Source organism: Numenius arquata, chromosome 1 (assembly GCF_964106895.1).
Source record: "Numenius arquata chromosome 1, bNumArq3.hap1.1, whole genome shotgun sequence".
Taxonomy (NCBI): Eukaryota; Metazoa; Chordata; class Aves; order Charadriiformes; family Scolopacidae; genus Numenius; species Numenius arquata.
In genome coordinates, this window is record NC_133576.1 from 25,148,327 (window position 1) to 25,174,540 (window position 26,214).

Genomic DNA, 26,214 nt, shown 5'->3' on the forward strand with positions numbered 1-26,214 from the left:
GACAAACCGGGGAAAAAAAACCAAAACCCACCAAAAACCCTCTTGCAAAGGGGAGAGGGGGGGGGGGGGGGGGGGGGGAGGGGGAGAAGAAAAACAAGGTAGGAAAGGAAACCCCAAACACCAATACTGAGAACGTAAGCCCCAGCCCTCGGAGGCCGCCTGGCTGGCGGCAGAGGGAGGCGGGTGCTCCGGCAGGGCTGCCGGCAGGTGGTGAGCTTCCTGCGGGGAGGTCCAGGCACAGCACAGCCCTTGGAGGCCACTCTTCTCCTCCGGTCCCTGTGGCCTCCCGCTCCCCAGCACCGCCCGGGCCCGCCAAGATGAAGGGGAGGAGGATCGTGATCTTTGCCATCTTGCAGGCACGGCTCCCAGTCACAGGTAAGGCAGGCTTTTTTTTTTTATTTATTATTTTTTCTTTTCTTACGAGGAGCTATTTTAAAGCTCTTTTGAGGAAAGAGCACTGTGTATCTCTGGTGGGCTCCCCACCATTTTGGTAGCAGGAGGGTGTTTGCATGAGGACCTTGGTCACATCTGTCTTCCTAATGGTGGCTGGAATCGTGGCTGCCCGCGAATGGGGCAGCAGGACTCGTCTTGTTGAACCGCCCTGCGATGAAGAGACCCTCTGGAGGGCCGGTAGGAGAAGGTGAGGGTGGCGGCCGCTGTCGGCGCGGCCTCTTCCTCCCCTGCTGGAGCAACGGCCGCAGCCCAACAATGACTCGCCATGAAAGAAGGCCCTTGGCCCTCACCCAGGCAGCTCTCCTTGGGATTCGTGAAGGGGGGGGGGGGGGGGGTTGAGGCAGTAATGAAAACGTAGTCACTTGCAGTAACCCACACAAGAGAGGCTTTTAATTTAGTTGGGTGAAATTAGAGCCATGTTCCTCGTAACGGCACGTTGGGTGGTTGGTTTGCAGCAAACGGCAGACTCGGCAGGCTGGAGACAGGGGTTGCAGGTGATGAGAAAAAGGATTCCTTTCATGTCATTTTTGCCTTTGTGCCACTCTCCGCTGCTTTACAGCGTAAAATGAGGTCATTTTTACCTTTATATATTTACTCGTGGTGGTGTACACGCTGGCCCCGCTCAGGCAGAAAGCGAAGCGGCTTTGGTATGCACAAATCTTCAAGAGTCACGTTAATTTTGGGAGAGAGGAATGTACTGCTTAGTAGATCAAAAGAGCAACAAAATTTATATCCAGAGAAGGCCTCAGCCGAGGCCTGATTTTGGAGAAGTTAGCCAATGCCAGTAGGCCATGTTTGAGTATGTATTAAAGCAAAATCCACTGGAAGAGTTTCCCCCCCACACGTTATGTCCTAACTGTACTCTAACAAACACACCACCCTTACACTGAAGAGCTTTGGTGGCTGCCACAGACTTTTTATTTGAAAGTTTTCGGGATATTAGGGAAGGGTTTCACAGCCACTTGCTAATGCTGTGGAACCAGTTCTGGTAATTTGTGGAGGTTTCGTTTCAGGAGAATTTTAAGCAGAGTTGTATGCTCTGTGGTAGGCATGCCTTCTGTTCATCCTCCATTCAACCTCAGGAGCTTTTCTCCCTTTCTGATACTTAAGTATGATCTGTACATAAGTATGATACTTCTGTACTTACATTTTGTACGTTGGTCTATATCCATAGATAAGTATAGGGCTATAAAGGTACGGAAATTACTTTAGGACAAAATGCATCCGCAAAAAAATATCTTTTTGCATTTTCTTCTTTTAATCTGTCACAAGATATCAGTAGTTCAGGCTCCTATTTGTGTATTTTTAGCAGAAAGGTTTTATTGAAAAATATGTAACTCAGTTTGCAGATGCGTAAAGCTAGCCCTTTAGGGGTCTCTGGTGCAAAGCTCTTAGGGGTATTCACACTCACAAAGAATACATGGGATCAAATTTTGGACAAGCTACTGTTGCTATTGATTCGGAGATGGCTGCCTGTGGATTTTAGGGGAAATATTTTTGGTAGGATATCTGTAATAGTTTGAAGAATAGTAGTATTTAGCCTAAGAGTATAGGTAGCATAAAATAAATGTCGCATAAAACTTGTGGAATTGTTGCTATGTTATTGGTGCAAAATACACAGCAACAACAATGTAAGATCATCATGAATTCAGTGTAAAATGAGATCGAACAGATGGGTTTTTCAGCTCAGAACTAGGAAAAAGAGCAAAGATCTGCTGCTGCCTGCAGTGTTTTCAAGCCACCTTAGAGTGAATTTTTACTTTTTTGTAAAACAAGCTTACAGAGGACAGAGATTCAGTAAGCTGCATACCACCTTATAGCGATTTCATTCCACTTCACTATCGTGCGTTTCGTGCCTATTCTTTAAATGGTCAATTGAAAGATGCTGTCAAGATTCGGACTGATGGACTTGCAAGGCCTTTCATTTTGATCTTTCGAGTACTGAAGTAAGTACATCAGGAGTGAGAAAAAAATGCTTTAAATTAAGTAATTCTAGAGATGGGCCACAAATTCTGATGCAGATTTTGAATTATTGACACCAGACCACAAATTTCAGAATGTTCCAACTTGGCCTTTGAGCAATTATAGAGGTAAGCCATATCGTATACATACTTAATGTTCTGTGTTTCCCTCTTCAAAGGTACAAAAGTATACATCTGGAAGTTTAGCTGAGGTCCTCCTATAACCCCTCTGTTAGAAAGCGTGTAAGCATAAATAATTTTAATTTCTGAACAGATGACTTCATTGATCATGTTGCTAATTGAGACATAAGAAGAATATTAAAATTCTTCTACCCAAATATCACAATTAAAATGGCAAAAAACTTTGTACAGTTTACAGAGCTTTTAGTCTGAAGTATTAACAGGCTTCAATGGCAATAAAAAGTACTGTGTGCAATATTGTAGAATTGCTTCTTTTTTTTTTTTAAAGGCTGATAAGATGACACTTCGATTTGCACAAATAAGCAGCACACACATATATATAAATATATATACGAGAGTTCTTCAAGGACAGCCCTTCCCTGTTTTTCACTTCTTTACAAAATCGCTTTTCTCAGAATCATCTGCTAAACAGAATTGGGCACTGTCCTGTTTTTTCCTAGCTCTGTGGAAACTAAAATCTGTTTGCCTTTGGCAGATACTACTTGCACCGCTTATTTTCACAGTATTTTGCTGCTCTGCATAACTCTGTCTTCTGCCCACTGGGTGCCATGATGTCAGGAGCCTTTTTTTAATCTGTTCGTGGACAGGAAAATAAAATGGACAGGTAATGGGTCTTAGAGTTCATTTGTTCCTTCCTTTTCATCAGATGACTTAGCAGGTCTGCAAATGAAAAGATTTATAAACTAAAAGTTGTTTACAAGCCTACCTGGGAAACCCAAACAAACAAATACAGTCTATTTTGGCTACCACCCGCGTGTCCTTACGCGCTGTTTCTTAAGTTCTCCTAGCTGAATTCTTGTTACACCTAGGGGAAAAAAAATATCTAAAGGCTAATTTTACATGTTTTATTTCCTTTTTTGCCTGCTTTTTCACAATGATTCATTAATAATTCATGGAAAAAAAACTAGGAACTGGCACATTAGTGAATGGAACAAAATGTAGGCAAATGTAGCCTTTCTTTGTAAAGGGACATTTATTGAGCTTTTGCAGTGCTATATTCAATTCCCTAATGCTTGTTATAGAGAAGTGCTTTCTAGCTGAACCTTCCAAGCAAAATTCCTAACGAGTGAAGTAACAAGGTAATGATTGCATTCCTTTTTGGTTTTTCATGTATGCTAGATGGAAAGTATATACAGAATGAAGAAGATTATCAGAAAATATATTTCTCCTGTGTGTGCCCTTCTTAAGACTATATGGATAAAAAGCCGACATGGGGGAAAAAATAGGTCATTCAGTAGCAGCTTAAAGGCAATGAGAACTTCATTTATGAATGAATGTTCATGTGAGGAACACTTTTGACAGCCGTTTTCTGTTATTCACACAAACTTGAATTGTAACTAGCACTGAGAGTAAATCCATGAGTAAGGAAAAGATATATATATATATCTATAAAAATAAAGCATTTGTTTCCTAACTGCCTCCAAACTGTAACCAAACTCCCTTTAAAAAAGAAAGAAAAAATACTTGCTTGCACAATCCATCGAATCCCCCTCCCCTCCTCCAATTCATCATGTATATATGAATGTCTATAGTGTATGTAGAACTCTAAGATGCATCACCTATTCTGGCAAGAAAGTGGAGTACATTTTTAGGGTGGTATTAATGGAAGATACCTTTAATAGGATTTTTTTTTTAAGAAGTATCTACTTTGTCTGTGTGCATGTGTACTCATAAGCATATTGTTAATTTTCACCGTTCCACTGATACAACTTCGGTCGACTGCTAAATTAAAGTTTCACTGCTGTTTCTTTTTAGCATTAAGAAAACAATGTATGCTATCCAGAGTCTGTGAGAAGCTGAAATTTTGCAGATTTTTCTGATTTGCACTATTACATAATGTAACATTTTGAGACTGGGGTTGAATAGCGTTTTCAGTTCTGTAATTCAGTTCTGCTCCTTTAAAAAATGCGTAGTATTTTTAGCTTTTAAAATATGACAGTCCAAATCAGATATATTTTTTTTTTCAGAAAACCAAGGCAGGCATTTAAGTCCAATTTGTCCTATGCAGCTGATTTATAACTTCATATATAACAAATGGAATGTGCAGGCAAATGAAAAGCTTAGTTTGCAGTTCTTCAGTCTACTCAACTCAAATGCACAGATCTTGGAAGACAGTGGAAATGCATGTATTTAGCCACCTATAATGGATATAGCCATCTTTGTGAGAGCGAGTTACTGATGTGTAGTTCTTTCAGTCCTTTGACAATTTAGCTATTAAAAATAGAAGAGAAAACAGGTAGCTCCTAAGCCTCAGAGATCACAAGCACTGGTGTCTAAGCAAGTTCTGTTTAAGGGGTAGAAGCCATCTCAATTTTTGAACCTTACAGATTGGAAATATTTGAATCCCTACAAGTTTCCTAGGAATAAACCATCAACCTTTGGAAGCCCTTTATATATTTTGTTCTCAATACGTTGTTATACATCTGCCAAGTCTTACAAGAAGAACGTCAAGCACAGAGTTTTCCATCTCGACGTACTTTTGGTATCTTAGAGTGTGTTAAACATTGTGCTTCTGGCAAGCAGGTTGCGAGGCCTGATGAAATTCTCATACTATTTGGCCTATTTCTTTCATGGGATGTACTTGCAGTGAAAACTTCATATATATCCTGACTTTCTGAGTAGTAGAAAATTTTTTAATTTGTCATATTTTTAAGTGAAGAAGCCATGATGATAACGCAACTCTTTGAAAACTCAGGCAATATGGAGGTGAAATATATACCAAATTAGAATTTGATGGAAGCTGACAAAGGATAAAGGTTGGAAATTTTTTGACAAATTATAGCATAAACTGTAGTAGGACACACTGAATAAATCTAGAGGGTGGCTAGTTGTCAACACTTGTGGGTTTTTTTAAGAAATCTCACCATATATGATTTACTTAAAACTCAAGGTATTGTCTTAGGTGAAAATCTTAACTTTCACCATAAATAAACTTTTCTAGTTTCCTAGTCAGGTTTTCTAGCTTGCAAAGGAAATCTTGAAAATGCAAGCCTTCATGGCTCCAGAAAAAGAGCAAATCAGCTATATAACCTGTCACTTATAATGATTTTTTTTTTTTTAAGGCAATTGCTATTTTTGGGGAGTGATAGGCCAGCCTGTATCAGGATGCTGCAATGCTTGTGGTTGCAAGAACTGTAAATAGTTTCCTGGTCAAAAAGAAAAGCACGTCAAACATTTAGAACCAGAGAATACCTAGAGAAGCTTTCCTAAGAGCCCCAAAATTTGAACCATAAAAATGAATTAACAAATCTTATTATTAAAAAAAAATAAAATAGTCAAAGTAATGGACTAAGCCACTTTTCTAAGTGTTCTTCTAATGGCATAAGAAGTGATAATGTGATATCCAGGAAATTAATGAGGGAAAACTAATCTGGGTGGTGTTTTATTTCTTTTCAAGTAAGTGTACGTTGGTTGTAGCGTAAAGGACAGAGCTATGTGACTAACAAACCCTTTTTCTGGTTTTTCATCCAAATTTTATAATCTGTTTCTTCCAGCCAGAAGCATGGGTGTTTTGTATTCATTTCACTTGGAATGTTGCTCTCATCGGCATGACAGCCAAACCTGAAATAAACAGAGCCAAGTATTTATTAAAATGCTTCCCAAATATTTAATGCTGAAGTACGTATTATAAATTCATTCCAGTTCCTCATGGCATATATCTCATCACATAGCAAACTCTGATTCCGGAGTGGCAAAACAGCAAAATGTCCAGGTGGTAATTACTAGATGGGTGAGAGCAAACTCTCATAATTGGACAGATCCTGCCAGTGGATCGAAGATCTTCTATAGGAGCAGGGCCCAAACTGATTAGATACGTTGTGTGCAAAATATATTTTTTAATTAATTAATATAGGAATTAAACTAAAACTAAACATTAACATACAATAATTCATTACTTACCAGACCAATTTGAAGGAAGAGTTTGGTAGAGTGTGACAATGTCACTTCTTAAATACTCTCGGCAAATATCATTTCAGTGAAAGAGATCGGCTCTCTAGTGTTAGATGCTGCACGTTCCTAGTTATCAGGTGTTTGTTTTGTCATTCAGAAATAGCTGAATGATTTGAATGATGCCTTTAAGAATTATACGTAAACGGGATTCCTGGGCCAAGACCTTACAGCTCACAATTAATACAGCAGAATTTTAAACCTTTGCGAAGAAAAATTTTGACTTGTATCATATTATACATTCTAGCCATATAATTGCTATAATACTAGATCATTTTTTCTGTTGCATATCAGCAAGCTTCAGTCTGAGAACCCAACATCAGATCTTTGGTAGGAGAAGTCATTTCTGTGTCTATCCGCTATGTGTTGTTGCAATTTACATTGTTTCCTGTCCAGCCATGTAAAACTAATTGCAAGAAAGAAGTTTTACCGGAATTATGTGGAGTCATCTCCTTCTCTTTCTCTCTCCATGATGCAAATTTGCACGTTATCATCACTTTGGGCTTTTATGTAAGAAAGATAATTTTGGCAGCACTTTGTTCAAGCATGCAGGTGCGTTTCTGAAGGCTGAAAAGTAGAATAAAGTCTTCCAAATTGTTTTAAGAATCATATTCTGAAGGAAGGAAGACAGTATACAGAGAGAGAGAAATATTATATAATTGATATCATGTAAAAAAAAGTCTACCAAAACTAAGTTTCTAAGAAGCATGCAAACAGTTCTGTGAATTGCTCCGAGTATAGTTGCTCTGTTCATAAAATGTCGTGTAGCGAATAAGTTTCTTTTGGTAATTTTTTAAGAATGTTATTTCAATTCTATAGATTTCTTCCTAACAACTTGCTGCTAATTTTCAGGAATCATTTGCTATTTTATGTTATTTTGTGGTTTATTAACTAAAGGTATGATACCTGACTGAGTTAGTGTGGACAGGTGAACTCAGGCATTACAGATCAGAACCTGTTACAGGAATTTGTAATAAAAAAATTTCAGGAAAGGTGTATGGGAGTGATGCTGTATGAAGTAAGGTAACTATGCATGTTTCTGTTACGTTTTTTATTATAACTTTTTTTTTCATATTTCTCAGGAAATGCAAAAATTCTCGCTATTAATACTGGTTGAGCACTCAATCTGTTGGAATTTGAAGAGTTACTAATGCAACACAACCGAAGTGATCCATGTGATAATTAACTGACTTTGGGGGCTTACACTAGTGACAGACTTGATCTCATGTTTGGTTACCTGCAATTTTTTTCTCTTCAGTTGCCTGCAACATTTTCTTCATTAGACATGGGCTTCTGGTTCTTTCAGTCTCTCTCTAGACATGTGTAAGTTTTGCTGGGTGGGTTGCTCTGATGGATAAAGTATAAGAATTAAACCTTGCAGGTGGTAAGCTTAAAAAGAATTGGTGAAAGAAAATGAGAGAAACCCACCATTTGCAATAACCGTCCCCTGATTTCCCTTTTCCAGAGAAGAAATGGGCATAATACCCCATCACAAGTTGCCTAAGTTTTAACTTCTTGAAGCTATTGATATTTTAAATGTAAAACTGAGCGTTGGTGTTTTATGAGCGTGACTATACCCAGTACAGCAGAGAAGATAAGCGAGGTTAACCCATCTGAATTTCAAGCAGAAGGTCAAACACCATTCCAGTTACTTTAAAAAATGAGCATCTAATATGTGCCATAAAAATTTCTGGAATTTAGTTTCTCAGAATAAGCATCTGAAACAGAAAGAAAAAAAAAAATCTCAGTAAAATTATTTTTAATTGTGTTTTCAATAGGACCCAGTCTCACTTCTATTTGAGTAGAGAGGTGACAGGAGCTTTGCCTACACATGCACATCATGCTGTACATAAGCAGAATTATGCAGTGAACACTAGCACCCACAGCACGGTGCCGTAACTGGGTCCATGTGGGTCAAGGCGCAGAAGGGTGGCTGTGGACTACCAGCGAGCCAGAAAATGCACTCACTTGATAGCCCAAACCACTGCACGAAGTGATTGCTTTTTCATCCTCAATTTTGGCAGATGGCCTCTACTTTCTGCGTCAGACTCAATGCAGCTTGCTGAGAATATTAATTTCATTTTCCCTTGCAAATTAGGAATAATTTTATTGAAAATAGCACAACATTGTCCATTTTATTTATACAGAAAGTTTGCAAGAGAACTCGGAGTCATTTGTTTTAAAGCAACTGCCTCCCAGATGATTAGCAATGCTGTCTTAGATGTGATGTGAAGTTCTGATGAAGACTGCTTATAGCTTCAAAATTATGGTCCATCCCCAAAAGTTTGAAAATAACTACAGGTCTTTAAGAGATCTGTTTTGTGCAAGAGCCTTGACTAAAATAGAATGACATTTGAAAAATTATGCATACTTGGTGCATTACTTGACTTTTTTTCTAAGTGTGTGTTTTGATCATATTTCCAAGTGTTTCTCCTTGTCTCAAATGTTAAACAACCAGGAGAGTCTCACAAAATTACTTCTCTCTAGAAGAAAAGAAGCAGTTTTAATTTACCTTGTTCTGAATTCTCTCTTAAATTTCAGGTGTCTCTAGTATTAAAGTGATCTAGTCAGAACTGGAATTTTCCCTCACCTGTCTATTTATGCAGCTAAATTAATGTCTTTTCTTCTAATATCTCAGATGTTATTTTACTACTTGTCTCAAGTCCCAGCAGTGCTATAATGCACTTGTTGCTGCTGTTAGCTATGTCTCTTCTGACAGAAAAGCAGCAGCAGAGTTTCAGGCTTTATTTTTTTGGGGTTTTTGTTTTTTTTTTATAACACTCTTAAAGAACTTACAGCTATGAACCTTCAGCCCTATCTTATTGTAACATCTTTTCCAGGGTGTTTTTATCTGATTTTATCTTTTTCAGCTGCAAAGAAGTAGCTAACAGGTTTGCCCTCTTTCTCTCTTGCTCTTCTTTTTACATCTTGAGCCAAATGTCTATATGTTAGACATGATGGCTTTAGTAGATGAATATCAGGTTTAAAATAGAGCTTAAAGGGAAAGCTTAAGCTTAAACTTGCTGCAAAAATTTGCAAGATTTTAATTCCTCCCCTTCTCTTCCCCCCTTGTTTTCCACTGGGGTAAACCAAACCCTTCCAAAGTATTTTTGTGAAACATCAAAGTCTGAGAGCAATTAGTGTTCTGTGTTTGGGAAGATGAAAACCCAGATTCAAGTCCTTATTCTGTCTGACTCAAAACAGGACCTTGAACAGGACTCCCACTCAAAGCCATTGAGACACCTGCTGGTTTTGAGGAGACATTCTAATGGGAGTCTGGAATTCCCTAATTAATATGCCATCAGAATTCATACTGGAAAGTGTTTCTGATGAACAAGTATTACCTCAGTAAACCTACACAATAAAAAAAAAAAAAAAATCTCAACTTCAGCTGTAGTATTTTTATGGACTCAGTTTTATCCTTTGCAGTCAATTAATAGAGTACATGTATTTTTGTTCTGCAGAAGACTTGGTGTTCTTGCCTGTCAGTGCTACAGCGTGGAGTGTGTATCTTAAGAGGTTCCCCATCCGTCCTTGCAAAAGGTGTTGTGCTTTCTTTAGTAGCAACTGTATTTCAGCACAACCAGAATCCCTAAGCAGGCTCCTGTGTTTGAGACTGTCTGCAAAATGGGGCACAAAGGTGGTGCTGTTCTCTTATGCATGGATGTATGAGTAACATCAATATGAGTATTGATAATATATGCTTATATATCGATGATTCTGCCACTTCTGAAACCACATGTAATTATACAGGAGTGGAAGATTTAGAAGAAGGTCCTAGGCTACTAAATCTTGTGGGAATGCAGGGATCTGAAGGAGTCAACAACCTGAAATACGATCAGAAGAGGCAATCTGAGAAAGCCCAGCATATGCACCAACCTTTCTTGAAGAGCAGGATTATCTAGAGCCAAAAAGGAGGGGTTCAGGTATTTAAAAAGATTTGGCAAGTAGCTTCACCTCGATATGTGCTGTCTACATGCTGTAGCTGTAATATGGGGATAGTATTTAATTTCTGTCACTTTCCCCTTCTAATTACGTCACATCAGTGTTTTAGTAAATGCCGCTTGTTTAAACATACCTAAACTAGCTTGAAATTAGCTATCTTGTTTAGGCAGCTCCCCAGTGGTGCCAGCAGGAGTTTTACTCCAGGCAAACTGCTTGGGCATTTACCAAACTGCTCAGCCAGATTTTTGCAGCTCACACGAAGATCTATGCTGAAGGAAATGCGCTGTTATCAGCTAGTTGAAAACCAATTTAGTGATACTTCTGTGACCTGCTCCCACCTCCATAATGATGCATCGTATACAAACATTTCAGAAAGGAGAAAGTTTCTCATTCTGTGCCTTTGGGTTCAGTGGGGTCTTCACCTCCTTTCAGGCTTAGGGTCATACTATAATAAAAGCATAGAAGTGTTGAGCTTCATGCATAGTTAGAAGTTATCTTACACCCAAGGAAAAGAGTGCCTCTAAGTAGCTATACTATCTAGCTTTTATTTGTCAATTTGCACATATAAGTGATTTTACGAAGTGGTTTTATTGAAATCTGCAGTTAAATAATGTTTAATTCCTAAAGCAGTTTTGTTTTGAGGTTTTCATTTTCAGTGTTTTTTTGTTTCTGTTCTGATTATCTTGTTTTGTTGTAGTTCTGAGTATTTTAAGAGTATCTTCTGGTGCTTTTTAATCTGTGTTATTAGGAAGTTTGCCTCTACAATACAAAGAAAAATCAATATGAATGGAATGTAAATTTTTTAAATTGTGAGGTGTGAACTTTGATATCTTGTCTGAAGGATTTGGAGATAATTCTGACAATTCCCATCATCCTCACTGCTCTACACAGTCTTTATCCCCTTAGTGAAACAATGCTATTTTTTAGATAAAGCAAGAAAATGGAAAAATGGGGTCGCAGTTTTGTACATTTAATTGTAGCTGATTTACTGTGTAACCTTTAGAAAGCCACTGGAATGTGTGTAGGCTTTCCAATAAACCAGTGTCCAGGCTTAATTAAGATGGGCCACTCTGTTAGCTTTTTTTGTTAACTTTAAATTGCTTATCCAGTTGTTGATCTACACATAACACTCAGAAAGTGTTAACACTTGGTCCTGAAGACAATATGCTATTTTAGTGTTTGATTAATCAACAAAGAGGTTTATTTGCCTGTTTCATGGTGGTGTTTTGAAAACTGAGATCTAACAAGTATGCTTTAGATCCTCCAGCGTAATGTATTTTGTATATAGGAAATTAAAATAGTGGTTGTGTCTGATTTGCTGCTACATTCACAGTGACCCTTACTGCTTCCAGGACAGCCTTTGTTGCATTGGGAAAGTAGTTAACCTTTTGCCTTCCCTCTCTTTAAATAACCCTTATCATTCCAGATTCAATTGAACTGACGAGAGAAATGAAAAAGTAAAAGCTCAGTTGTGGACATGCTGTTAGTCTTCCTGAAGTGCAGAGAGAGAGGAAAAAATAATGTCCTGTATAGACTGTGTGTTATTTCACACTTAGAAAGCATCTTGAGCTCTTCAGAAAATGTGCTCTGGAGATGAAAAACTTTTCTTGTGCTTCATGCAACACATGCATGCTGTCACTGTTCATGCTGGTACAGCTCTTAACGTGAAGGTGTTTAAGCTGGTTGGCATTCGAGTGTTATTGTTTAGAGACAGCACTATTTGAACAATTATTCTAGCCACCTTTTACTCCCACAAGAACACCTATGCTAGGACCTGATGATTGTATTGTCTAAATATCTCATGTAGCCTAATTAAAACATATGTTATTTTTAATGGAAATAGTTCTTGCTATTTCAGTAGATGTTGAAGTTCAGCTCTCAGCTGTCTGTCTTCCTATAACTGCATGCTGCTTCTCTCACAGGTAGCTCCTGGCTACTGAGGACTTGCCCTATGCATTAACTATTAACCAGGCATCAAGGCAAGAACTTCCTTTGGGGATTGACTGTAGTTTCTCTGCTCAGTTCAGGTAGCCTTTTTTGCCTCAGGCGCCTAATAGAGCACCTCAATCTTGAACTCCCTGGTCTTTGGCTTCTGAGAAGTGAAGTTGCCTAAGGGGAGTTATACTTCAGCAGAGCTTTTGTTCAGGGTGTTTTGGCTTATACAAGGTAATACCTGTAATGTGGCTTGGAAAATGCTCAGTGCATGGCACTTACTTATTATCCATGTACCATGTGGAACCAGAGCGGTGTGAGCTTGCCTGAAACCTACTTTGGAATTTTTTTCCAAAGCCTTTCAGTCTTGGGGTCTCAAGTTGAGAAGGGGCAAGGGGAAGTGTGAAATATTTAGCAACAGACCCCTAAAAGCAAGTGACACTTTGAATGGAGTTTACATACAACTCAGCAAAACATTGCCTCTTCAACATCTGTATGCAGCGTGCAAAACAACACCCACTAGTGTATTTGTGCAGAGGATTTAAGACAAGTGATGATTGCTGTCTAAAATACACTGAGAGGAGAGAAGATGAAATGAAAATGAGAATGCAGATTATAAAAAATAGCTATCAATGAGTTGCTTCAAAGGGATCAGAAGAAGGATTCACACCATCCGAACAGTTTTGGCATAGCTTATTGTTGGGGCAAAGAGGGTAGAAACTTGGGAGCAGTTTGCTGAAGTTATGGAATCGACTTTTTCAGATGGCTGGCTGTAGGAGCAAAAGACAGTTTGCCAAGGAGACCTTTCCCAGTCCTTTGTTCTTATTTATATATTTGAGAGGTACACAAGAATACCCAATGTTTAATCAAGCATATTACAGAAATATTTGTGCTATATAAGTTAATGGCTAGATACAAACACAGATGCTATTGACGTTGCACAAGTGTATATGTGGAGAGCAGGACAAAATTGCATGGATGTGTTTGTAAGCATGTGTTACAAGCAGATCCATGCAAACCCATTAAGTTCATATGTGCCATTTGGGATATTAGCATGAAAATTTGTTTCACTTCCGTTATTGAAACCATTTTTAAATGTAGATTTAATAAGGATCAAAGATGATCTTTAGCAAGTATTTGTTTACAGCTATATGCCTGCATATTAAAATCACCATATTTACTTATAGTCTTTCATCTTTTGTCAGATAAACAGCAGTTTTCTGTGAGTAAGTGAAGTTTTACATTTACATGCATGCAGCCCAAGGTGAGGGAAATAGTGTTTTCTCAGCTGGTGTCAGGAATAATGGAATATTTCTTTTTTTAGACTTGACATTACAATTTCAAAGACACTGAGTGCTGTTGTTTCTGGGACCTCCTCTTTTTCTCTTCTACTTCCTTTCCCTTGCCGAGTACTACCTGGATTCTGTATTTTATAAGCAAGAACTGTGGGTATATCTTTCTAGTTACTTACTTTCCCACCAGTGACACATCTGAGATTTATTATTATTCCTGTAATAGTAAATACTGCTATTAAATGGTTTGGAAATCCAAACAGAAAATAGGAAATCCATAAATGTGAATTCATGAGTACCTTTTAAAGTTTCATTAGATTTGTTTTTCTCTGACCATATCCCTGGATGTTCTACACACACATACGTAATGTCTTGCACGTGTCCAGTGCAAGTCAGTCATTCCCAGGTATCCTTCCGACCTGACATGCTGAACTTATAACCCAGTCTCTACTTGAGGTCACTTTTTGAATGAATAACACAAACTTCTCTCCTTTGATGATCCATGTATGTATTAAAGATTCATCTGTCCTGATTCAACTTCTCTATATGAAATTGCAATTTCAATATTTATTCTGTCAGCTAGTTTACACATGCCTTATTCACCCTTTCTTAGGTGAAAGTCTCATAAACCCTATTTGTGTTTTTAGTTTTCATTCATCTTATTTGTTTACTTGCTATTTCTTAATACGAATCTGAGATCATGGTAACAGATCAATTACCTTATCTAATTCCACAAGCTGTGTAGTCTCAATAAAAGCTGCTACAATTAAACTGAATACTTCAAGGTATATGTGTATTAGAATGATATACATGTCTTAACTAAACAACAGGATTTTTCACTTGGGTAATGGAAATATTAATGAAATGTGAAATACTGTTTGATAAGATCCAGTTTGCCCTGATTTGTGAAGCATAATGTTAACATAATTATTGAAAAATAAGATCAGATGAAGTACAATTTTCTAACAAAAAAAAGGCACTGTGTGTGTGTGTGCCTGTCACCTTTTAGAATTACATTATTGGAAGTTAAAGGCTAGCAAACTTCCTGGCCTTAAAATATTGAATTTGTTGAATAGCAAGAGCCTCCTAAGAGTAACACCTTTAGAGAAATGTGTAATTTTCCTGCTGTAAAAAAGCTTTGAGAGAGAACAAAATCCTCTCAGTCTCTTTACATGGTCAGATTTGCTTTATTATCCCTGAAGGACAGACAAGGAAATGAAAATACAAAGAATCACAACAGCTTTCCTCAAACCTCATAGTGGAAGAATTTAGAATAGAAGAACTAAATGATTGTTACTGAGGGTAAAATAATGATTTGACCTGCTCACTGGGTTTTCTGATTCAGATGATGTTCATATAATCTAGCGAAGTACATTCAATAAAGTGTGTATTTTAGATGAGAGGAATATGTGAAAGTGGTTATGTAAGCAATGAATTTCTTCCTCTAAAGCTGCACCTGTCCCTTCCTGTGATATTTCTGTCTCCAATTGTTCCTCTGTTTGGTGTGGAAGTAGGGTGGGTTTTTTTATTATTATGGTTGGCTTCATGTGTTCCACTCTCTAGAATCTAATGCTATGTTTCAGTAGTAATTTATTTTTAGCAGTGAAAGTAATAAAGGAAAAATAACTGGTTAAAACTAGTGCTGCTTCAGGAGAATTTAAAACAGAGAGGAGAAAGGAGTAGTACAGATCTTTTTAATGGAATTGTGCAACACAAGATATTTTTTTTTTTCCCTGTGTACGCCTTTCGTATACAGGCTCTCTGAACTGTCAGTGGTGTGGGAATAGCAATGGTAGTTGCAATTAAATTTAAAGAAGGGGCTTTTCAGCAGCCTTCTTGCTTGATTCATCACGCAATAATAGACAAATATGTTTAATTTCTGAATTTTTGTGGTTGATGGCCTTTATTAGCCAGCTTACAAGTGTGAACATAATGCAGCTCTGTGACATCCAGGCTCTAAAATTTACATCAAATCCCAGTTTTCTGAATCATAACAAGTCTGAAGTCTCTAGCATAGCAATACCTGCCTCTGCAGTTATTATTAAATATAAACAACTTGTCTGTTGAATTCAAAATTAAAAAAAAGAACATAATGTTTTTCTGTACTTACTTTGATACTACTTCAATAAAATATTCAGTCTTATGACAGAAGATATCTAGGCAGTGGATCACAACCATGGCAATTCTGTCAGCTCCAGAAAGGTGTTGATGGGTTGGTTTCTTAGAGGAGAAAAGTCAAGACAGGAAATATTAATCCAGCACCATACATCTAGTTGGCTGTATGTATAAGTCTGAGACATAGTAGGCTACAAGGAGGGAGACAAGTCTGATTCATTGGACTAGATGATCTCTAGAAGGTGCCTTCCAACTCCAACAATTCCGTGATTCTGTGATTGTGCCATCTGATAAGGGAAGAGTAGGGTGTGCTCTGCCATAAGGAAACAAACCTTTGATATGTCTTTTTTGATCAGAGAAACCTGTTCACATTGCTTACTCTGAGTTATAGGTCATTACCACGCTCACTTTCCTTCTCCTTCACTGTTGGACCACTGCTGGTGGGCGGATTGTGTGGGGCCATCGAAGGACAGAGGCCTCAGCACCATGTTGTTCAATGTGTGAGATGTTGCCGTCATACCCGGTGTCATGTATCAGAAACTAACCGTGTGAGTGTTGTACCTGGTGTATGAAATTAGTCTAGGTTGCCTACGCAGATTTTTGACCATTATTAGCACCTCAACAAGTATCAGTGTTGGAATATGAATGGGAAATCTCCTAAAAGCCTCACTGTAGATGGACTGCTTTGGAAAGCAGACAGAAAGAAGCCACTATGCAAGCAATCAAGCTATGATGCAAAATCAGCTTTATGTTATTTGTCATTACAGTGTGGCTAACACATTTTGGTCTTGCAGTGTAGACAGGACTGTGAACTGTGTCTTCACCTTGTCCCTGAATTAAGTGATAGCCTTTGGTTTTGGTTGGGCTGTAACATGATTTGAGAATGTGCCTTGACACCATCTACACTTCAGAATAAACTGTGTTCCTAGCAGGGATGAGCAATTATCATCTCATGAGTACCACCTTCTCCCCCAGTGTAGACTTTTAAAATCTTTTAATGAATCAGCACTTGCTACTAATCGCATTACATTCATTAGTCTAATGATTTCTTAGAAATTGAAGTGCTTCATAAGCATTAATAGGTTGCCACACTACTCTTCTGAAGTAGTGTGTTCCTGTAATTTCTATTCTAATGGGGTAAATCAAGGCACGATCGGTCGATTGCCTTTCAGAATGCCATTGGCAAAGACAGCAATAAAACAGACAATTGCTTTACCCGTTAGCTGTAGTATGTTTCCACATTTGAATTCATGATGGACTAATAGAATGGAAGACCAGACTACAGCGGGCACGAAATTGTTTATGCAAAAGTGTATTTCAGGACCCTTGATTATGAGTTTTCAGCCAGAGCAAGGGGAAGTTGTTTCATGTTGCTATTTGTGAACAAAACCAGCAATATAAATAGAAACCTGTGTTAAGATAAGAAAAGTATCTCCACACAAGCTGTTGAAGCAAGAATGAAAGACTAGAGGATAAATGCGGTGCTGAAGCATGTAGTAGATGAGTTGTAAGATACTCTACATATCTTTACAACCACCAAATAAAAAAAAAAAATCATCAGCCAAAGCAAAATCTGATTAACAGAAAATAAGTACCACGTCCAGCATGCAAAGGCAGAAACGTAGAGCATGGTTAAAAGCCATTCAGTGCTTCATAACAGGATGCTGGGGGTGCTGAAAGGTTACTATGCAGAAAAGTCGAAAAGGACAAGAAACATGGAGATAAAGAGTGAATGAGATTCATCAGTTAGCATTTAGGTTAAGACAGAAGGGGCGTTGGGAAAAGGAAGTCCTACCTGATATCAGATACAAGATTTGAGACTGCTTGCTAAAAAGATAATATCTTTCTATGATATGACCCTCGCTACTGGGAATGCTAAAGATGTGCTGGAGACCACAAGAGTAAGGCAGCAGGAATTCTCTTAAGCAATCGTCTGTTAGATGGAAATGGCAAAGCTGGCATTTCCTCGAAAGAGTTGGACATCAACAGCTGAGATTAGAAGGGGATCAAGATGAAAATAATCACCCAAAAACCTGCCATGAATATGTTCTTCTGTAGCAAAATGACAGATTGTTGCCAGAAGGGAAATCTCTTTGCTTTGAGTCTGTTTTTCTCTTGAAATGGCAATGCTGCAACTGCTGTATTAAATTAAAGGCTTCAGTGGAAGGAAAGTGTATCAATCCACATTTTTGATTTATTTCTTATTTCTGGCAGCATCTTAATACAGAAGTGCATTTTCTTTTTGTTTCAAGAAAAATACATATGAAGAGCAGTAATAAGGTCTTGAGTTCCCGGGGGATTGGTATGAGACTGGATAGTGTGTCTGCGTCGACCTGGATGACCTAGGATTAGTGCTGGGTAGCAAACCCTCAGCAAAGCTGCTGCTGGTCTTTGAAAGCAGCAGGATGATGCACATTTGATTACCTCAAAATGTTGGCAACTGAATGTTAACTGAAAAGGTATGTAAATTTAAAGGAGCAGGGGTTTTCCAAGGTGTTGAAAAGCAGTGGGAGGCAGAGTAGCCACCATAAATTTTCTCCAGGCACAGAGGCTGAAAATGTTTTGAATCTCTTCCCTGTTAGACTTGCCAGGCTAAGTTAATGGCAAGAACCAGAGAGGCTTTCAGGAAGGCACTGTGTGGGTGTAGAAAATGAAAACATAGTAAGGCCAGAGTCTTGAATTTATACAACGAATTAGTTCAATAATGTCACGGGGTCTGAAGTTATGATATTAATTCCCCTCATACAGGAAAACCATGGTGCCTTTCACTGCTGGGTATCATATGATGCCATTGCATACCTTTCCCAATTGTGGTGGTTTTGGATCCAGGACTGCCACTGATCTGCCATGTGGAATTCAAACAGCCACTGCCTCTTTCTGTTCCTGTGCCCCTTACCAGCCTTTGCCACTTGTGAGCACCTCACACAGTCCAGAAATTAACGCAGTAATGGAAGCTAAGATTAAACAGATTCACAAGTCTTTGCAGGATTGAGGTATGTGCAGTCTTTTGAGGACAACTCTTGTATTTAAGCAGGTGTACCTGTGATACCACAAACAGTATCAGCCAAAACTGCAGTGGTTGAGGACTGGGGGCCTCAAGACTATTTAATGATTTATGATAGCAATCGAGTCTTGCTGTTATCATTTTATGGGCACTGAACTCATCAATGAGCAAAACACAACCCCTGTAGTAAAGCAGATTGCTCTTGGGAGTTTCATGTGAAGCTAACTGAGTAACTGAGTACCTCTGTCAAAAGTCTGTACGTAATTTAAAACAAGAGAGCTCGATGTGTTTGTGGTTTTGTTTTGGTTTTTTATTTTAAATTTTCTGTCCATCTCCAGAGACAGTGGTGTTTTATTGCAAGAGCATCTTATAAACAACGTCTCTTCCACTGTTGACTTGTTTAGGGCCAAAGAGGCATTTCAACACTGAGGCTGACCCCTTTTGTTTTCAATGTCTTCTGTGCACAGCCTCCGAAATGCACAAGTTTCAGGCTGCTTTCCCCTCAACTCAGCAGAAAATGTTAGCACTGCTGATCTCTGTGACAGAGCAGTGGGTGACAAACTGCCTTGTCATTTCAGTCAAAGCCACCCACACTTGTCATTAGATTTATCCAGGGTTAACCGTTCATTACGCACCAGCCCGGGCTGCCCGGGGTAGCTGTTTTTCTTCATCTCTTGTCATAACTGTTGTAGGTTGGAGGCGGGAATGAAAGCATCTGCTGGCTGAAGTGCCAGCTTTATTCTTGGAGTTGGGCAGTCAGCTGAAAGAAAAAACAAATGGGGACACAAATTACTGGGTATGCAGTTCAGAAGGATAATGCATTTTGTAGAATTAAGTTTGTTTAAAAGAAATTATATAGCAGCTCTCATCTCCTCCTACTTACTATATACCCTACTTTTTGCGCATGTTTTCCTATGTTTCTCTTGTTTCCTTCTCCCACATGAAACTGCTTTTTAGGGTGTTTTTTGCTGAGAGATTTTGCTGTTTTAATTGGAATGTATTCAACAAAACTCATTACAATTTCTTGTGCCAGTTTTTGTTTAAAAATGCAAACATATAAGAAAAGATGATGTAGACTCAGCTGGTATAATCCGTTTCGCAGTGTAACAGCACAACTACAAATGCATTTTATTTTTAATTTTGTCATCTTATGTCTCAGTGTATTAACTTTCTCTGGATTGTAAACTTATTTTTCTTCTTCTTGTCTCTATAGTGTTAGGGTAATACAGTTCACTGCCTTATCTCTTGCAAGTGGGAATCTTGTTTTGAGTCTGATACTGACTTGCTTTGCCTCCCACTTACCCTACAGCTAAGTGGTAATAAAGATTTTTTTATTATTATTTATTTTTCATTAAGTACCATACTGTTTGCCCTGCTATACCCCTGGGAGACAGCTGCTCCCTGAGTACCTAAGGGAGAACAGAATAATTAGATTTTTCTTTTTTTTCCCAGCCACTGGAAATAAAATGAATATATTTGAGTTATTTTGAATAAATACTCTACGTTAGACTTTTTGATCTGACAATTTACTACAGGTGCATTAGACCTTTGATTGAATTTTCATAGAACGTTCAAGTGCTAGGTATAGTGCACGTGTATTTTTTTTTTTAATGATTTAAACTACCTCAATTCTGGCAATACTGCCAACTGTTTGTTGCTACTGAGTAACTTGCATCCTAAGCAATTTCAATGACCCAGGCTTTAAAACAATGTAGCCTATTACAGAGTGTTTTCTTATTTCCTTCAAGTTTGGCCAACCCCATATAGTTAAAAGAAGCATGTATGGTAATAAATTTATATAATTATATATTATAGTATCTTTATACATTTTACAGCCATTTTATATTATCTTTAATATGTATTATTGAACTACATAATATTTCAATATGCTGCATGCTAAAAGTAAGTGTATTCCAATATTGTTGAAGCTTTCCAAGAGAATATAGCATGTATCTCAAATCTGCGCTTGTGGGCAAGTCTTTCTGATTATGGCCATTAAAATAAGTGTTTCTTTTCATACAGAAAAGCAACATTAGGCATCTGACATGCGTCTTACCCTCAGTGTTCTGAATGATAGGACTGGTATCAGTGACATTTCTCCTCGCCTGTAGAAATACAGCAAGTAGACCAGAATAGTTTTTAGGAACTTCCTAAATTTTTTTCTGTCAGGTACCTGGTTTGTTCAGATCATCGTACAGTGCAGCAGACACAGGCAGAGAGGTTTTAGAGCTGTTTATTCCTCCTCCCCATGCACCACGCAAATGCTTTGGAGCCTCTGGGACAAACCAATGCTGTGCAATACTGCTGCTGTGCAGGTGTCCTACAAGAAAACAAGTCCAGGGTACCCACAGAAGGACGAAGGAGAGCTAAAGCGCCAAGAGAAATCATTGCATCCTGTCTCCTTTACTGGGAGAGAGCTTATGAGGACTGCTAGGGAAGAAGTGAAGGAGAACAGAGTTAAGTCCAAGGGATTTATAGTATGATTGTCAAGAAAAGGGAAGCGGAAGCCACTCCATGTGGGGCAAGGTGGGATAGTGCTGAGATACAATGGATGTCATCAGACACCCATTATATTATTTATAAGGTAGTGGCAGGTGAATGTTTTGGCCTGATACTCTAAGGGGCTTGGACCGAGGCCTTCTATTGGGATGAATGCGAGCAGTGAGACCTCAATGATTACTCAGAATCAGGCCTTCTGTGGTTACATGGGATTATGTAGCTACCGATGCCCTGGTTTGAGTTTGATTGTAATTTATTATTGGATGATTTAAAATTGGAGAGCTTTTCTGTAAGGTATATGTGGAGGGGGGAGAAAAGGGAAGATGAAAAGAAAGGGAGGAGAGAACGACGCAAATATTCTGTAAAAAGGTTAAACTGCTTGCAGAGACAGCTAAGGTGGGAACAAAAGGGAAAGCATCAGGGGATAAGCAGCAAAGCATAAGATTAAGGGGAGAATTGTAGATATGATGGCCCAGTAACTTACTTTTATATAATCCTTTTTATGTTAGAAATGATCCTGGGAAGCCAAGCTGTGGTTCAGAGACAAGATGCAATTCAAACACTGCTTTGATTGTGACCTCTAAGACAAAGGTAGAAATGACCTTCCTAAAGTTTTGCTTATATAGATGAGGATGAGCACAGAATCCCAGAGAGAACTCTGGAGTCATCTCATAAAGATTGTGATGGCTGAATCTCACACAGCATGAAGCTGTGATAGCAGTACCTCCCTTGCAGGTAAGTAGGTAGGTTTGGATAAACATCTATGTCCATCTGAACTCTCCACATCAGGGTTTGTTTTCCTCCCTTTTAACACTTTCTGTCCTCAGATATTTCAGTTACTCATGCATCAGTTTTCCGTGAATAATTCTTACTATTTATTCACTGACTGGCCAGCAAAAGTTAGGATTGAACCAGTACAGGGTCAGTTCTCCGTCTGACAGAAGAATAGTGAACATGTTGCTAATACTTCAGGAACAGGAAGAACAGGGATCAATTACAAATCTGTTCACCTTGTGTCTCAGTTGTATGAAATGCTTCAGGGTAAATTCTACTGGAAAGTCACAAGCAAGGAACATGGAAAGTAAGATAAAATGCAAAGCAGCTTTACCAAAGATTGATTATGAGGATAACTAAACTGATTACTCAATAAAGGATTATTACTTATCTTCACATAGGAATGGATGATGGATTTATCTGGGTCATTTTCCACGGTGCTACATGGAACAGAGAGGAGGGAGTTTAGTATATGTATTGTAAAGGGCACAGCGAAGTGGCTTACAAGAAAGTGTTAGTAGGACATGCTACAGGAGAAAATTTGGGTCTGAAGAGATGATTAGTCAGAATCTTTAAGACCTGATCTGGATATTACTATTTAATATCATAGTTAATAACAGTGGCAGAAAAAGTAGGAGTATGTGAATAAAATTTACTGATGACAAGATAGGAACATGTCTTCAACATAGAAGCAGATTGTACAATCAGACAGGATTTCACGGGCTGGTAGAAATAAATGAAATGTAATAGTACAGAGAGGACAGACGTGTTATGGGAACCTATAACAAATTTGTGCCCTACGTAGGGGCTTGTCAGTTGAGCATGTTAGTGGAGTAAAAGGACTGGTATGTTGATTGTCTGCAGTAGCATCAAAACTAACAGTGAGAGAAGCATCGTAAAAAGAGATTCCAGGATATATTAAAAGGTGTATGTGCCATAAACTGGAATAATATTTTTGTCACTGCTAAGATAAAATTTTGCATTTTTTTTGGTCCCTCAAATACAGAAAGAAATAATTCAAGTGGAGCCGATACGGGAAACAGCTATTAGAAGGATCAGGGAAATGTGCAGAGAATGCTCGCTACCGTTTCTGCAACAAGTGCTTTTATAAACACAGAAGAGAAGCAAGTTAAAGAGTGTTTCCCTTTCTCTGGCAGCACTGTCAGTTTAAAGGCTTCCTGCCTCTGTTCCAACCCTGTGCCTTGCCCTTGCCTGCAGGCAGCAGAACCGCCCGTGAGAGCCCAGGGGACCAAGGCCATGCAGCAGATGAAGGGCAAGTCCGGCATCGGACAGCTGCTTATTGAGATGGCATTGACATACAAAAGAAGATACAGGAAGCTCTACTTTTAGATTAAGCTAAAAAAATAATAATGTGGGAGCAAACCAAGTTAATGTTCCTCCAGTGTGCTGCTAAATTCAGAGGGAGCAGGACTAGAGCCTTAGTTCAAACCAGCACGTGTGATTTATTATTTTTCCCTGTATTTCTTTTAAGTGCTGAAGGTGTAATAAGTTTGCAGGAAAACGTGACTTTAGGAAAGAAGGTGATAGGTGAAAAATGGTTGCTTAGCTTTGTGTCAGTGAGCCTGAGATTGACATTAATCCCTGTCTCACTATCTGCATAACTAAACTCAGTCTTGCAAGAATTATTTACCTGGTTCTGTTTGTTACAGAATTGTCAATATGTCATGTATTTGTCAAGTATCCCGTGCTTTTGTTTTTGTTTACTATTGAATGCAGTCTAATTATGTATATAACGCTGACTTTTTTTTTTTTTTCAAAGCATGTAGGGTTGGCAGTTCAGTGGCTCCACTTTTTCTACCATGTCTAACCTAAATTTCCTTGTACCTTGTCAGTAGCTGTATGCCTGCCTGCCTCTATAAATGTTTTCTGCTCTTCTCTAGCAGATGCATGAGTCCTGACTGCTTACGTAGCTTTAGGAGTTGCTGAATGCTTATTAATGGTCACCTGTATTGTTTTTTCTTGACCTCATTGCACCCTGTTGTTTTTGAACTGAAACGTGCAGGCGTGCTGATGAGCTGGAAAGCTTTTCTGCAGTGGGAAGGGGTGTACTGGCAAAGAGGTTGGCTGTAAGACTTACATGGAAGAATGTGTTGGTGACAAGAGTCGTTCAGTAAACATCTTCGAGTGTCGGAGCATCACCAGGTTGTGACTCTGGGGCACAGTTTCGGCGGTGGAACATACGTAGCTGTACTGTGGGGACTAAAAACAAGCAGAAGAAAAACCCACGTAGTCAGAAAGACAATGACTTCTGTGAACTCTGGTGTTTCCGCGTGAGGCTGACTCCCGTGGGGTCCGCTCTTGCCTTTTATCGTAAACGGTAGCATGCAGCTGAGCTGGTGTTTGCCAGGCAGACCTAAGCCACAGAAAACTCAGTTTGACTTTTCTGTGAACCAGTAGGGTCAAGTCTGCAGTTTGATAGGCCTCTGACACTCGTCTTTTTGATTAAAGGCTAGTGATATGGTTCTGCGCAATACAGAGGAAGATGCTCTATATCTCAAAAGATCCTTGTTGACTAAACCAGGGAAGTTTTAAGTAAAAGTTATATCCTTGCCATTCAGTCATTGAGTTTTCTCCATCTGACACTGCATAGACTAATTTTAAAATTCAGGCTGTTACATAGTTTCACATATAATTGTAGTGACTTAAACTGATAAATGCTGGTCTTTTAATACCAGTATAGCAAAGAGATGTTATTGACCCATATCAGAACAAGAGATCCCAAAATAGTGAGACTTAAGACTGTTTTCTGGAGTTAATTGGAAATCTTTTATCTGTTTTGTTTTAATTTTTTCAAAAGAGTTCCTTCGTAACAGCCAGAAGATTCTTTGATTTAGAAAAGACATGCTGTTTGATATTTAGAAAGACTTCATGAGAATTAAAAATCAAATATTACATGAATATGTATGTGGTTTTATTTCTACTTCAGATATGTCAGGAAACCAAACCAAAAATGGTAACAAAAATATTTCAGTTTTAATTTTCAGAAAGAAGATGCTTGTAAATTGTAACCTCCTGCTAACAGGTACTCTGAGCTGTTATGCTCTATGAGCATTTAAGCAAACACAGAGCTTTTTCCTTTTTTTTTTTAAAATAACTCCATAGATACAAGCTAGCAGCCTGAAGTATTAAAACTGGTTTTCTGCCTTTTTTTTCAGTGACACATGATCTTTTTTCTTTAAAAGAAGAACTGCAGTGTTAAGCAATGAAACCATCATTTTTATTTATAGCACATTGATAAACATAGCTTGAACTTTTTAGCGTGCAAAGTCAGCTAACAGTCTGGGGCACAAGAAAGTATGACTTTCCATCCCTAGAGTGACTTAGAGCACACATACTCTTTTCTTCAAAGTGCACTGGGTCAAAATAATTCAGTTTTTCAGCTTTTTTGGGTGAGTTCTCAGGCTCATCTCAAGGTTGAAAAGGATGTTCAAGCAGGCTATTAACTTACTAGTTAAAGTTAGAGCTTCAGTTTACTGCTTCAAGGAGGTTATAATTTGGGCCCCGGGCAGTTACTTCTCTTTTAGCATAAATGAACACATCAATTATGAAATTTAACATGTTATTCTCTCTGCAAAGAAACACGTGCTTGTGGTAACATGGTATAAATACCAAGTACAACATAATACATGCTAAAAATTGAAGACTTTAAGAAGTGGAGGCATGTTGTGGGTTTTTATTTAATAACACTTATTATCACAAAGTCTTTTTTGTCTACTCTCCTGTTAAAAAGTTAGTCCTTTTTATGAGAAACGTTAACAGCCTGCAGTTTAAGAACTTCATCTTCTTGTCTTTTGGTGCCCTGTAACTAACTTTTAGTGCCTGGGGCTCTGCTATCTGTCAAGGCAGTTCTGGGGTAGGGTAGTGCAGTATTTTGAAGGAGAGCTGCAACATGCTCTCTCTCAGAGACTTTGGTTTCGGCTTATTGATTATCTTCTTAGCTTCTGTGACTGTGGTGACTGGGTTTAACAAGTACCGAGAAGCTAGCATTATTATAAACATAACAACCAGTTTTATAGTTCTTTCCTCCATGCAGTTAAGATAGTAAACACAACTCTCTGTAAAGCACCAC

At 38.4% G+C, this 26,214-nt stretch overlaps 1 protein-coding gene across 1 annotated transcript in view; it reads left to right on the forward strand.

The window, feature by feature from the left end:
* Window positions 1-271: 271 nt before the first annotated feature.
* CD247 (CD247 molecule) overlaps window positions 272-26,214 on the forward strand; it is a 57,260-nt gene continuing 31,317 nt past the window's right edge. Inside the window, exon 1 of the mRNA XM_074155044.1 lies at window positions 272-375. Within this exon, the coding sequence (XP_074011145.1) occupies window positions 318-375 (58 nt within the window). The 5' untranslated portion in view covers window positions 272-317. The remainder of the gene's footprint in view (window positions 376-26,214) is intronic.